Source organism: Neoarius graeffei, chromosome 17 (assembly GCF_027579695.1).
Source record: "Neoarius graeffei isolate fNeoGra1 chromosome 17, fNeoGra1.pri, whole genome shotgun sequence".
In the NCBI taxonomy this organism is placed as follows: Eukaryota; Metazoa; Chordata; class Actinopteri; order Siluriformes; family Ariidae; genus Neoarius; species Neoarius graeffei.
In genome coordinates this window covers 10274997-10290043 of record NC_083585.1, presented here as the reverse complement: position 1 = coordinate 10290043, position 15047 = coordinate 10274997, and the positions used below count along the sequence as shown (strand labels likewise).

At 41.5% G+C, this 15047-nt stretch overlaps 1 protein-coding gene across 1 annotated transcript; it reads left to right on the top strand.

Moving 5' to 3' along the window:
- The first annotated feature begins 6883 nt into the window (after positions 1-6883).
- dusp14 (dual specificity phosphatase 14) lies at positions 6884-14686 on the top strand. The gene is made up of 2 exons (XM_060898019.1): positions 6884-7239; positions 11908-14686. The coding sequence occupies exon 2, from the start codon at positions 12007-12009 to the stop codon at positions 12640-12642; it is 636 nt and encodes a 211-aa protein (XP_060754002.1). The 5' UTR covers positions 6884-7239; positions 11908-12006; the 3' UTR covers positions 12643-14686.
- Positions 14687-15047: the final 361 nt, after the last annotated feature.

Here is a 15047-nt window from a genome sequence, read left to right as displayed (position 1 = left end):
TTGACATGGTAAGCCTTTCTGTAAGGACATATTTAGTTGAAATTTTATGGAAGAAGTCTCCACTGTCAGCACCACAAGAAACTCTTCAGGACAGAAACTTTACAGTTTCTCAGTAACATGGCTCTGAAAACAAGATGAAACAGCGAATGGTAAGAAAACAGTGATTTATAGCTGCTATAATGTAAGTGATAACATGAACTTGTTCAGCAGGTGTTCCATAATGTTAAATGTAAATGGACAAAAAGTATGACCTGTCATTCTTTAATAAATAAAATGTATTAATATTGGTAAATTATTGTTGGAAAAGAGAGATAAAACACTTCAGGACATGCTGTTATTGTAAAATAATCACTAAAATGTGTGGCAGGCTGCCCATCCCATCCTTGATTATTGTTCTATAACAGCAATCTATGTGTGTTTTATTTCTAACTCAGTCAATGAATTTAAGAATTAATGTCTATACCCAGCTTAGATAATCAGATTTAATGCACCATAATACATATATGGGGGGGTATATAGTAATTCTTAATCCTCAGGATTTGATTTGTGTAACGTTAGCAGTATGTTCTCTGGGTGAGCAGGAGATACAGTAATTTAGAGCATACCTTAGCACACCACTTCAATTTCTAATCCAGCTTTCACACTGGGGTGCTGAAATGCATTGCGCACAGCATGTGACATTCCTGTCCAGCCATTTAATTAGACATTGGCCTTGATGCAAGTTTCCCAGCTAATCTGTAATTCCCAGCTAAGCAGTAAAAGACCTCGGGGTGATTATTGACTCCAGTCTTTCATTTGAAACTCATATCAGTAACATTACCTGGATAGCTTTCTTTCATCTCAGAAATATTGCTAAGATAAGAAATTTAATGTCATTACATGACGCAGAAAAACTAGTTCATGCTTTTGTTACCTCCAGGTTGGATTATTGTAATGCCTTACTGTCTGGATGTTCCAATAAGTGCATAAACAAGCTCCAGTTAGTTCAAAATGCAGCAGCAAGAGTCCTTACTAGAACTAGAAAATATGACCCCATCACCCCTGTCTTATCCACACTGCATTGGCCCCCAATCAAATTTCGTATTGATTATAAAATACTACTATTGACCTTTAAAGCACTGAATGGTCTCGCACCACAGTACCTGAGTGAACTTCTGCTCCTCTATGACCCGCCACGCCTACTTAGATCAAAAGGTGCAGGCTATCTGCTGGTACCTCGTATAGTGAAGGCTACATCAGGGGGCAGAGCCTTTTCTTGCAAAGCCCCACAGTTATGGAACAGCCTTCCAAGTAGTGTTCAGGAATCAGACACAGTCTCAGTGTTTAAGTCTAGGCTGAAAACATTTATGTTTAGTCAAACCTTTTGTTAATGGTGTTTATGAGGTAAAGGTGTAGATCTCGAGGATCCTCAGACATAGTGTTTGGTAAACTGGGATGTATGGATGCTGTCAGTCCCCCACTCGCTTGCTCACTCGAGTTTGTTGACGGTGTAGTGGCTGCTGCTTTATGTCCCGGGGCGCCCTCATGCCTGTGTTACCTTCTGGCTCTCCCCTTTTAGTTATGCTGTCATAGTTAGTTTTGCTGGAGTCCCTGCTTGCTCTCAGTGCAAAATGTATACTGTTCCTACTCATCAGGTGACATTGGGCATACCTAACAACCTGTGTTTTCTCTCTCTTTCTTGTTCCCCCACCCATCCACTCTGTCTGTCCCTCTGAGTTGCATATCAATCCTGAGATCAAGATGCTGACTTCTTCTGCTCCTCGGACCTGCCTGATCCATCCTGATGCCCTGTGTCTGGCTGGAGTCTCGTCACATCCCTTACAGAAAAACCACATGAACTTCAGATGTGATTTCTCACATGTGAAATATGTGGAAAATGTGTTTTGCACATAGGAAACATGTTATTTGCACATGGGAAACTTGTGGTTTTGGCCCAATTTTATGTGAATCACATGTGGGAATGTTTTACACATGTGCTCTACATGGTAACACATGTTACAAAATCTGATGCCATGTATTCCACATGTGGTAACATGATCACATGTGAAATACATGTGAAGTTCATGTGGTTTTTCTGTAAGGGATCGCTCCTGTGGAGGACGGCCCCATATGGACAGTTGAAAGTCACACTTGGAAGACACTCTGGACTCTTACAGTAATGCTTTTATGGCTGAGGACTACAGTTGACTTGCTAACTTTAGGACTGCAGTTGTCATGAACAGTTTTGCACTCAAGTTTCCATCAATTAACAGTTTATAACTTCAATGTAACAGACTTCATGTTAAAACTGTTAAAAATGTTATAATCACGTTGTTTGTTATCACCCAAATGAGGATGGGTTCCCTTTTGAGTCTGGTTCCTCTAAAGGTTTCTTCCTCGTGTCGTCTGAGGGAGTTTTTCCTTGCCACCGTCGCCACAGGCTTGCTCATTGGGGATAGATTAGGGATAAAATTAGCTCATGTTAAAGTCATTAAAATTCTGTAAAGCTGCTTTGCGATAATGTCTATTGTTAAAAATGCTATAAAAATAAACTTGACTTAATCTGTCAGATGTGATGACTTGTTGTTGGTTTTACTTCTCCAGTCTTGCTGTGTGTTAGGCTGAATGTTCTTGTCAGGTTGTGACCTCTCCTCTCCTCTCTTTCTCTGTGATCCTATACAAAAGGTTTCAGTTGAGCTTGACTGGGGAAAACTCTTTCAGTGACTGAATGGAATGAGAGGCTGATGGTGGCTGTGCTGACAGAAATGCTGAAAATATGCTGCTTTTATTCCTGCCTCTGAAAGCATATTACAGCACCAGTGACTCATTGTCTCTGGCATTTGCAGTTCACTGAAGTTCCACTGCTAGATCCTGCAGCTCTTACCGCATGCTGGCTGTCAGTCATACTGTTGCTTCCAGACTATTATTACTTTCACTCACTCATTCTGATTAACCCCAAATAAAGATCAGTTGATTCTGATCAAGACATCTTCATGATTTCTTCCGACTGCCGAAGCCATGCTCTGTAAAGACCCTCAAGTACAGGATCTCAAAATGGGGCACCATGGTGACATTACTAAGAACAGGACTTTCTTCCAAAATTGATGAAAAGACAAGAAGAAAAATCATCAGGGAGGCTGCCAAGAGACCTACAGCAACATTAAAGAGCTGGAGAAATATCTGGCAAGTACTGGCCCCTCCCTACATGTGACAACAATCTTTTGTATTCTTCACATATCTTGGCTATGAGGTAGGGTGGCTTGATGAAAGCCCTTTTTCATGAGGAAAAAAAAAACATCCCTCGAAGCCTACCTAAATCACCTCAAACCATGTGGCAAAATGTCTGAGGGTCTTATGAGACCAAGGTAGAACTTTTTGGGCATAATTCTAAAATATATATTTGGCACAAAAACAAGACAGTTTATCACCCAAGAACTCCTCCATACCCACAGTGAAGCATGGTGGTGGCAGCATCATGCTGTGAGGTTGCTTCTCTTCAGCTGAGACTGGGGCTCTAGTTAATATATAGAGAGAATCATGGACAACTCCAAATACCAATCTGTTTTGGCACAAAACCTGCAGGTCTCTGCTAGACAGTTAAAGATAAAGAAAAATCTCACCTTCCAACATAAAAATGGTCCAAAGTATAAACCATATCAATAAAGGAATGGTTTCAGAAGAAGACAATCAATGTTTTGGAATGGCCCAGTCAGAGCCCAGATCTAAATCCTATCAAAAACTTTAAGGAAATGATTTAAGGAGGGCTGTGTACAGGAGTTCCCCTAGCAATGTGATAGATCTGGAGTATTTTTGCAAGGAATAAAATTACTAAATTGAGATGTGATAAGTTTGTCATCTCTTACCCAAAAAGAATGAGTGATATATTTCAAGCAAAGAGTACTTTAACAAATCATTTGTTAAGGGATGAGCGCTGTTGCCTCACAGCAAGAAGGTCCGGGTTCGAGCCCCGTGGCCGGCGAGGGCCTTTCTGTGCGGAGTTTGCATGTTCTCCCCGTGTCCGCGTGGGTTTCCTCCGGGTGCTCCGGTTTCCCCCACAGTCCCACATGCGGGTTAGGTTAACTGGTGACTCTAAATTGACCGTAGGTGTGAATGTGAGTGTGAATGGTTGTCTGTGTCTATGTGTCAGCCCTGTGATGACCTGGCGACTTGTCCAGGGTGTACCCCGCCTTTCGCCTGTAGTCAGCTGGGATAGGCTCCAGCTTGCCTGTGACCCTGTAGAACAGGATAAAGCGGCTAGAGATAATGAGATGAGATTACTCCCCTGAAATTTTTCTACTTGTTCCCTTGACTGTTGTTGGTTGCTGTTTATGGTTTCTTTTTTCTTTTCTTTTCTTTTTTTAATTACAAAAACCTGCAATTTGCAACATTGGAGAAAGGAGCTGGAGTACAATAGAATTTGAAAGTATCCAACTGTAAAAACCCTTCAGCACTCCCTCCAAAGCCACTCCTACAAATCACATGAATGTGCATTGCCTGACTACTTCTAGAGGATGAGCCCATCAGAGATAGTGCTGGGAAGAGGAGTGTAGCACACTGCTGTCATATCCAAGTGCTTCATGTCTGATTCACATGTAAACATTATCATACCTAACATTATCATAATGAATGTAAAGAACAAACATGGCTATTGTTAATACTCACAGCTGTTGACTAGTTTGCTAGCTTTAGCAATATGTCTGCCTGGCCTTGTGGAAGACTCCAGTCGTGTGCAACGAGTGCACAAGTAGACAGGCAGGTTGGCTGTCCTATCATTTCATTTGAACTGGCTGAGACGGGCTCTTTACAGCCATGCGACTACCACAGATAATGAATTTTTTTTCTTTTTATTGTCAGACCATTTGATTTATTCATTGTTGTTGAGCTGTGAAGAGAATTTCAAGAAATATAACAAAAAACTTACCTGCCCTAGCTTTAAACAAGGGTATGCAGACTTTTTATATCCACTGTCTCCATATGAGAGATCAGCAACATGATCTTATCCTCATTGTGTGGGATACAGTGTGACAGGAGCAGTATTTCACAGGTAGATCAGAGGATGATCTTTTAGCCTTGAGTCAAGAACTAAATTTTAGTAGTCGGCTTTGCAATGTATTAGCTCGGCTTCCTCCTGGTCAAAGCAAAGCTTTCCTTCATTCCTCTCAAGCTTGGAAATTCAACCCTTCCTGTCCGTCTCCTGGGGTTCTCTCTCAAACCAAAAGCACTGACCCTTTTAGGCTTTTCTCTCCTCACTCCAAAGACCTTTACCAAAGTCAGAACAGTAAAGGCTTTTATGTTCTCTGGCCAGATAAAATACCTGTGATGAATACGCTTCTTACAGGCTTGACACATAGGAGTAAAGCTGAACGTGGGAGCAAGCATTTTTGTATTAATTCAGAATAGTGCTTTACAGGACGAACTTGAATGCAGACAAACTGAGAGGATATCTTCATATCTTATACAGAATTATATGCAGAATGCTTCAAGTATAAAGCTTATACCTTTAACCTGCTTAATATTTTTAAGTATACTTTGGAAAAGGGTATTTCAGTTTGGGTATGCTGAGTTGGTATTTTTAATGTGCTTTATAAAATTACATACAGTATTTTCCGACAGTGCTTATTTTATGAGCTATACTTTCACAAAGCATGTTGAAGATTAATTCTGTGTTTGAACTTCAGAAATGTATAGTTGAAACACATTTGTTTTGTGTTGAAATAATGCATCAAATTATTTTGTAATTAAAAAAAAATTATATCACAAGTTCACTGCAGACACAATGATCTCTAGAGAATTTGAATGCACTTGTCTGAACTCAGTTTCCACATACAACACACACACACAGAGCTGCACAAACTTCTTAAATGAGAAATCAGGCAGCTTCAGCACCAAGTCATAAACGATACCCAATTATTGTCTAAACATTTAGAGACTCGAAATTACATGTTCAGAAAAGCATACTGTGATGTAATTTATTACCATATCAAATGGAGTGAGGGGAAGGCTTCTAATAACATGCTCAAGAATCAGATATGAGATTTAAATGCTGATGCAGTTAGCTGTAGCAAAAAGGGGCATCAAAAATTACAGCAACTTAATTTCTACATAGAATTCCTTTATATGTTCAGAGAACCCCAAACCTCTTCCCAGCATTGGGAAGGAAATCGTGTAACAGCTTCACCATTGAACAGATATTAGTTGTGGCCTGTTAGTGTGTGTAGACTGAGCTTTTTCAAACACTGGACTCTTTATTAGACACATCGACCCTCTTGGTTATAGCTTTTCCATGCACAAATTATATTGATGGTATCAGTTTCTGAACCTGGCACTGCTGTCGCCTGGATATTTTTGGTTGGTGGACCGTTGTTAACCCAGCAGTGTCATACACAGACAAATGCAAGACACACTGCCATGCCACTGTTACTGCTGTGCTGAGAATGATTCACTGCTCAGTGGTGGTCTGAGATTGGGCCCTTTCAGGTAATGGATGGGGTGACGTGAAGCTGACTTTAAAAGAGAGACGGGGTAGAATGGCATAGCTCTAGTCTAGTTTATCAGATGTACCTAATAAAATGGCAGCTGTGTGTGGGTCTACACTGCCCCGCCCCTTTGCCCCATTGGTGCAGCAGGTTGAATGGCAGACTGAAACCCAGAATGTCTTGTTTTTACAGGATCAGTAAAGTCTTTTCTTCTCAGTCGCGCGCGTGTCCATGTTTTTATACACTACTGAGGACCAAACCTCTCACAGGGAGGGTGAGTAAAACCTGACCATTCCGCCACTGTAGGGACATTAGTGAGGTTCACACAGGGAAACTGTTGTTTAACAAAAATGTAAAAATTAAAGAGCCAAGAAGTCAAAAAGTTTCCTTTCCGTGAGTGAAGTGAAGTGAAGGCGGGGTTTGGGTTCAGATGAAAGCGCCGCATTAATTAACGGCGTTAAAGCCGGCGGAAGTCCTCACAAGGCAAACATGCGCGCGCGCGCGGCTCTAATAGCATTATGATGCGGAGGGGCGGGGCCTCGTTCTGGTTGCTGAAGCGCTGTGTGTTGGCGGAACCGGAGCGGTCGGTCGGGCTGCTACAGTGAAGCGGAGCTCCGGGGCGGCAGCGCGGCTCTGCATGGAGTTGGTCACACTGTTCAGTCCTGAGCAGAGCAACCTGAGGCTCACACACACTCAGCCACTCTCCTCTCCTCTCCTCTCCTCTCCTCTCCCGGTGCTCTGCTTCCAGTCTCCGCTCCGGCTCTCAGCGCTTTAACCCCCGCAGGTAAGTTGTGGAATGAAAGTGAGGAGCACCAGGCGGATCCGGCGGTGGTTTTTCTCAAAATATATTTTGTCTCGAGGCTAAAAAAAACCCAACAGTAACTCGGTGCCTAGTGTGAAGCCGCTCCACAGCGAGTCCTGCTCCTCCTCCTGCAGCCGCCGCGCTTCTCTCTCTTTCCACCGCTCCATAACTCTTACACTTGTTTGTTTGTTTGTTTGTAAGTTTCTTGCTGTCGGGTTGAACAGCGCGTGCAGTTTGCAGCAGGTCGTGTCTGTGCGTCACCGCGTCCTGTCAGTCAGAGCAGAGTCCGACACCGCCGCTGCTCTGGTCACTATGGTAACCGCTGGTGTTGTACTAACACACTAGTCAGTAGCCTGTGGTGGGTTCGTGTCTGCTGCATGGCTGTGTATCTCTGCGGCTTCCTTCCGCATCATTCCTTCCTATTATTATTATTATTATCTAATTAATTGTTTTTTCCACGCACTACGGTATAATCTGGCAACTTGCATTTATAGGCGGTGATGATGCAGATTCGTGTGCGAGACTGAAGCAGGATGACAGATAATCACTCCATCCGATCACTTTCTTCTAGTCCACTTCATCACAAAGCAATAAACAGCGTAATGTAGGATAGACACACCTCAGGTCTCAGATTAGGCTACAGTTAATGAGAACAGGATAGGGGTAAACCATGTGGAATAGATACAAGGAGAACCACTTGTTGAAGAAAGACTGGATCAGTTTCTACTTCCTGTTTTCCATGTTTGGTGTGGAAGAAAGGCTGCCATTTTGCCACAGGCTCAGGTTCCTCCACAGGCCTATCTTGTTGCCATTCGTGCCTGCACAGGTGGAATCAGACTCCCCAAGAACACACACACACAATATACCCAGCATATCTTTGAGTCCCTGATTGAACAGTAGCATTAACAGCTTAAGGACTATTGCTTGAGTGCTGTGCTTGTGTATGCTTCATAGCTGGGAGTCATGACGCACCGCTACTCATAGACTCACATATTCAACATCCAGCAGACCTGAAGTAACCCAAGTGGGTTGTCGGTTTCTTCACTTTGCACTTCGCCAGTGACAGCTCCCAACATGCATACTGCGATTTTGAAGGGTTAGAAGACAGGAGTTATATGGGGTAAAGTTAGGGCTCAGTGCACCTTCAAGTTTACAATCCAACACTTTACAGCTGTGGTTCCAGGGTGATATGTATTTTTTTAACGAATTAACAATCATGTAAAGCTTTGAGAGTGTATTTTCACAGAAGTACAAAAAAATTATTTTGTATGTCTCGCTCCTTTGTCCTGTGGGTAATTCCAGTGTTATGGAAATGACGCTTTTGAACTCGTGTTGACTTGTAAAGTGTGGCTTACCATGTGACCATTCAGTCATTTGCATATTACAGACGATGTATACATTAATCAGTATTATGGATGCGACTTTACATGGACAGCTGTTGATTTTAAAGACTTTCAGCTTTTAGAGAAAACATGAGAGATATTTCAATGAGCTATGAAGTATTGTTTTGTATATGCACTGCTCAGGAAAATCTAGTGTTACAGATGTGATTGTCAGTGGGTGGTTAGCTAACTTAAACGCCTAAAATCCAAATTAAAAATAAACAAGGGATTAAATAAGATTCCCCTCCAGTGTGACCTCATGCTCCTCCTGTTTTGTGTGAAAACACTGCACATATATCTGATGGATAAAGGATACAATTTAATTAAACATTCAGCCAGGCAGTAAGATAATGAAGATAAGTAAGCCATTTAAAAGTGTTTTACTTGATTGTGAACATTTAGATAGAAAACTAATAAGTCATGTAATTTCATTGTATATTGCTTCTGTATCGTATTGTCAGTAAGTGAAAGGTTCAACACCACCCACTGAGCTTTCAGGAAAAAAATGAAAGTGGCTAATGTGCTCCGTTTCACGAGAGCAATGGTTAGATTTGGGATCCGAGTTTTGTTGTTCATGCTTTTGACCCACTTTCACTGTGGTTTCAACTTGACACGCACAGATCTGCCTGGTCACCGGATCACCGCAGTACAAACAGCACTGAGATTTGTTTGTCACTGGGATGGAGTCACCGTATCATGTTTCTCTCAGTTTGTGTTCCCATGCCTACCTCGGGCTTTCAACTCCACACGCAGACACCATAGCAACACTTCCAGAACATATGTGGTAAATAATCATTGGCAGGACAGTGACGAATTTATCATCTGCCCTGATTCATAAGACAGATGTTATTACCAGTAGAATCCTTGCAGAAATTGTAATAGGCTGATTTACAAAACAAAGAGGTTCAAAGACACTCACAGCGGCTGAACTCCCAGATTGCGGCTGCCACGCCGATTCCCAGCACACCCAAGAAAACAGATGGGACGAGATTATTAAGAAAATGTGTATGCATCAGATTGCCTGTGACTAAACATATTTAGAGGAGGATGTTGTGATCGAGAGGGCAGCGAAGACAGCCACATGTTGCTCCTGACACACCACATGATGGTGACAGGAGGAGAACAGGTGTTGTCTGGACAGCCATCAGATTGGATTCATGTTTAAGGTTTGTTACCTGGTAATCAAGAATAGAAAGCCTTCGTCAGAGTGCAGTGGATGCTGCTGGACCTTGAAACACCTGGCAGGTGAAGTGATTTGGTGTATTACAATTTACAATGAGCTTTAATTGAGAGAGAGAGAGGGATTGATCTACATGCAGCTGCAAGCACCCTGCCCTCCCCAAGCAGCAGATGAAAACACGAGGAGTCATACTACTGTCATGCTCCAGGGCAATATGTGTACCTCAGCTGCCTTGTGGGGCATCTTGCTCTAACATAATGCTGGTGGCATCAACGTTTTACAGATTGTCTGTCATTCAGCACAAACACAGAACAAATCATGGATGGGATTTCAGAGTGTTATAGCACAAACACACACAGGTGCTGTTAAAGCAGTGAGGGGTGAAGGTAATTCCAAGGAATTGAGTACACAGGTTGCCCAGTGGGACCCTGGAGAATGATGAATATTAGACTGAGGGAACCAGTGCTCTGTCAAAAGCACTCAAGAGTTAAGATAAAGCAAAGCACTGCTTACATGAATCCATAACTGGTTGCAAAAATGATTTAACTTTGAAACAGTCAAAAATGTTAAACTTTTCATTTGAAACCAAAGGAACGTTCATAAAAGCTCTGGTTAAGTTGTGAAAATAACATTTCCTGCATTGTATGTATTGTGGTCACCGTGTAACACTCAGTTTTCTTTAGTGATATCCGAGTTCATGATCACCTCTTTTAAACCTCCTCCTGGTCTGTGAGTAAACAGCACCCTGAACAGACCTCACTGAGTAACACCAAACATGCTAATAATACTGTCTCAGCCCTGTGGAGAGAAGCTGAATCATTTCGTCATCTAGAATAACACATCACCAGTTTCTGGTCGACGTTATGCTGTGAACAGATATCTTGTTCATGTTTAAAGTAAATTAAAATAAAATAGGATTGTTTTAGACCTATACTTCTTGTAATTTGTTCCTCAAGATACCTTAAGGCCCGGTCCCACAATACTTATAACTATAATGATAACTATAAATAAATCGGTCCCCTGAAGCTTAGGTGGTTGGTGCTCACACCATTACATGTGACGTTGTCTGAGCACGTGCTATTTTCCCCTGGGCGTCTTTGTACATCCTTGTTGTGTCATGAAGTCACGGAATACGGATTCACGGAAAATAAAAAATGTAATACAAAGCACAGATCTTTTATTCACGGGTGTGTGATTTTCTGTGAAATATCAATAGTAAATTAATAAACATATAAATGCAGGGGGGTGGTGTAGTGGTTAGCGCTGTCGCATCACAGCAAGAAGGTCTGGGTTCGAGCCCCGTGGCCGGTGAGGGCCTTTCTGTGCGGAGTTTGCATGTTCTCCCCGTGTCTGCGTGGGTTTCCTCCGGGTGCTCCGGTTTCCCCCACAGTCCAAAGACATGCAGGTTAGGTTAACTGGTGACTCTAAATTGACCGTAGGTGTGAATGTGAGTGTGAATGGTTGTCTGTGTCTATGTGTCAGCCCTGTGATGACCTGGCGACTTATCCAGGGTGTACCCCGCCTTTCGCCCGTAGTCAGCTGGGATAGGCTCCAGCTTGCCTGCGACCCTGTAGAAGGATAAAGTGGCTAGAGATAATGAGAGATGAGATGAGACGTCATCCGTATGAAATCCGTAACCAACCTGTAATATACTTAAACACCTGTGACCGATCTGTAAATTATTAGCATGTGTGGTGCATCCGTATTTCGTATCCTTTTTTATTATATTTCCATAATCAGTGACCTATCTGTATTTTATCAATCACTGGAGAGTGTGCATGGGTTGTTTTGAAATCCAAGCTGTACGGTATGACCTGGAGTAATGTGCTACTACTTCCATGACTTCCTAAAAAACTTCCATGACTATTCCTAAGTTGCATGTGTTTATTTCCCTGAGTGTCAGGACCAAGTGATATTATAGTGGGAATTATAGTTGTGGTGTGACTGCTCCAGGCTGGAACTAAATTCAGGCATAGTTATAGTTATCGGTGTTGTGGGACCGGGGCCTTGGGAGTCAGTAGGTCTTTGTAAGTGGACATTTTTATTTTAACTTAAAAATTAAATCGCATCCTGTTTGGTTTGTTTCAGATCCATCTGATGGTGACATATTGCTGAATGATGATGGAGGATCTCTGAAGAACAATCTTAGTTACATTTGAAGATTGCCCATTCTCAATCCCGTCTTCAATGGGCTCCCGCAGCCAAGGTTTCTTCCACAGCCAGCACCATCACCACCGCAGCTCCACGATGCCCAGTCCAGCTGTGCCAAGAATGATGGCTGAGCCGGGCAGTCTGGTCAGTGGCATTGCCCAAATCACTCCTACGCTGTTCCTTAGTCGTGGTGCAGTAGCATCCAATCGTGGTCTGCTCCTGTCCAAGGGAATCACATGTGTAGTGAATGCCACTATTGAGCTGCCAAATTTCAACTGGCCACATGTGGAGTATGTAAAGGTTCCACTGGCAGATGCACCACACTCACCTATAGCGCTGTACTTTGACAGCATAGCAGACAAGATTCACAGCGTGGGGCGGAAGCGCGGCGCTGTGCTGGTGCACTGCGCCGCTGGTGTGAGCCGCTCTGCCTCGCTCTGCCTCGCCTACCTCATGAAGTATCATGGTGTGTCACTGGCTGAGGCACACGCCTGGGTAAAGGCCAGACGGCCTGTCATTCGGCCCAACAGTGGGTTCTGGCGTCAACTTATAGACTACGAGCGCAAACTCTTTGGCAAGACCTCAGTGAAGATGGTTCAGACACCGTATGGGGTCATTCCCGATGTCTATGAGCGTGATCGTAGGAACCTGGCACCTTATTGGGGCCTGTAAAGAAAGCAGTGGGAGCATTTTTAGGACACAGGAAAAACGGAAGGTGAGCAGGTCTGAGCAATGAACGTTGGTTGATTGGTGACTCACCCAGTATCCAGACACAAAACGCTGTTGACTACCAGAAACACCGAGACTTAAGGCTAATGTTGAGTGTTGAACACTGAGACACCTATTGATGCATTTTTCTCCAGTGATGAGAGGGAGGAAGCGAGACCAAGGTGAGATGCCAGGTGACATCAGCAGCGACAGACCCTGGGCTATTCTTGATTAGGAAGATGAACTGGAAATGGGAGCTGAAGACAAAGCCTTTAGGGCATTGTAAGAATGTGATGCAGATTTCGTAATCTGCTCAATAGTGTGATGACTTGTCAGTTCTGCAGATATCATTTTTTTTTTCTGAGGCTGCAATCTGTTCTCAATTACTGGTAGCATTTTCAAGCACATTTTTGAATAGGATTACTGAACGTGACTAAACCTCAAAAATTGGAAGAGGTTAAATGTTAAACCAGGAGCTTATTTAATGAACATAATCAAACTAAATACTGTATTAGGCGCACTATTTAAATATTATAGTAACATTTTGGCTATTAAAGTTACAGAGCTTTTTTTTTTAATGAACTTTCCACTGACACATTAGGTCCAAGTTAGTATTATTTACAGGCTGCTTGTTTTTGAGTTGTTGAGATTTGGATTACATTTGATTGGCCATTTAAGTGACCAATCAAACCAGTCAACATAACTATAAGAACTCAGTAATAAATGTAACAACTTTAATGATGGTGGGTTCTGATTTTCATTACTAACAAATTATAAGAACAACTAAAGGACTGATCTGCTTTATTAAATGATTTGATAGGGAATAAATAAGCATTTTCATGGATAAGAGGGTTTTGGGAGTCAGAAAAATGGTAGTCCTTTGAAAAAAAAAAAAAAAGACGTTTGGAAGCCATGTTGTAGTTATGGTACATTTCCTAATTTAAATAATAGTGGTGTGTTTTTTTTTTTTTTTTTTTTTTCCAGCTGGGTTGTTTTACAATCAGGGTACAAAGTTTGTGTCACAGGGGTCCAAAATTCAGATTGATTCAAATTGGTTCTTGTACCAGTTTTTAAGTGAAGGACAAGTTAAAGAACAGATTTCAGGTAATTTTTTGACATGTGTATGGTAGTTTTGTGTAATCTGCTACAAGATAAAGAAGATTAAGTGTAGCTTTAAGCAGGGCTGGGAGAAACAAATGAAGTGATTCTCGGAGAGGACTTTTTTTTTTTTTTGACAATTCAGAATCCACTACTTCCATAGTGCTTTTAAATATAAGGCTGTAAGCTTTGTGTTAGTTGTCTCTAATATTTATGTCCCAATATCTTGACCACATTTTAGGATGAAAATAATCATTTTAGATATATATGTTATTTTATATTGAAAAATTAGCTGTCTCGGAGAGGACATTTTTTTTTTTTTGACACAATTACATACTAATTTGATCAAAATAGTCTGAAAACTTACTGGCATTCAACATTAAAACTTAACTATGTTTCCAATGATATGGAACCAAATATTTGTTTTATGGTATAAAGAATGATTTAAGTGCATCCCTTTTGGAGCTCCCTGCGGTCAAAAAAGCACTTTTTCTAAATGACACGAGTAATTTTGCTAAATATGACACATATTGCCATACATTCAACAAAAATAACGTTCTCACCAAATTTTTTTTGCATGCTAAATAGAGCTATCACAGGGCTACAATAAACAACCAAGTTTATTTAGTCAAGCCTTTTGATATTGAAGATAATAAGTGTTAAATGTGATTTTTAGCTTGCGCACCCTGATTGTAAAACAACCCAGCTACAAATGATTGGGTCCTTTTGATACTTTTGCAGTTTTATTAGTTTATAAATAATTCATGGTTTTTCCGCCCTTATACATATTTCCTTAATACACACCTTTTCACATGATTATGGTTGGAGAAATGATCTTGCAAAGTATTAAAAAAAATTAAATGTCGAGTCATGGTCTGTGTCATGAAATAATCTAAAAAAAAAAAAGCTGAAAAGATGAATAATTATGTTGGAATTAATAAAGTATTAGAAGAAAAACAATCTGTATTTGGCAGCTTCTTTTTTAGGGTTTATTAATTTGTTACATGTGAACAGGCTGTTGCTAATAGACAGATGAGTGTTGTATCGATGTGGTTTCTTCTGCGTAAAATGTACAACTGGATCTGCTTTTATCTTGCATTTAACCCACAAAGCGCGTTTCATTGTGTTCTAATTATAGAAGCAGTTCCATAAAACAGGCGAGAAAAACTGATTCATTATTATATGACTTTGAATTGCGTTCCGGGCAGCTCGGTGGTGTAGTGGTTAGCGCTGTCGCCTCACAGCAAGAAGGTCCGGGTTCGAGTCCCGTG

What these genes read in the sequence shown, in the direction of transcription:
- dusp14 (XM_060898019.1), top strand. Translation starts at nt 12,007, where the DNA reads ATGGGCTCCCGCAGCCAAGGTTTCTTCCACAGCCAGCACCATCACCAC.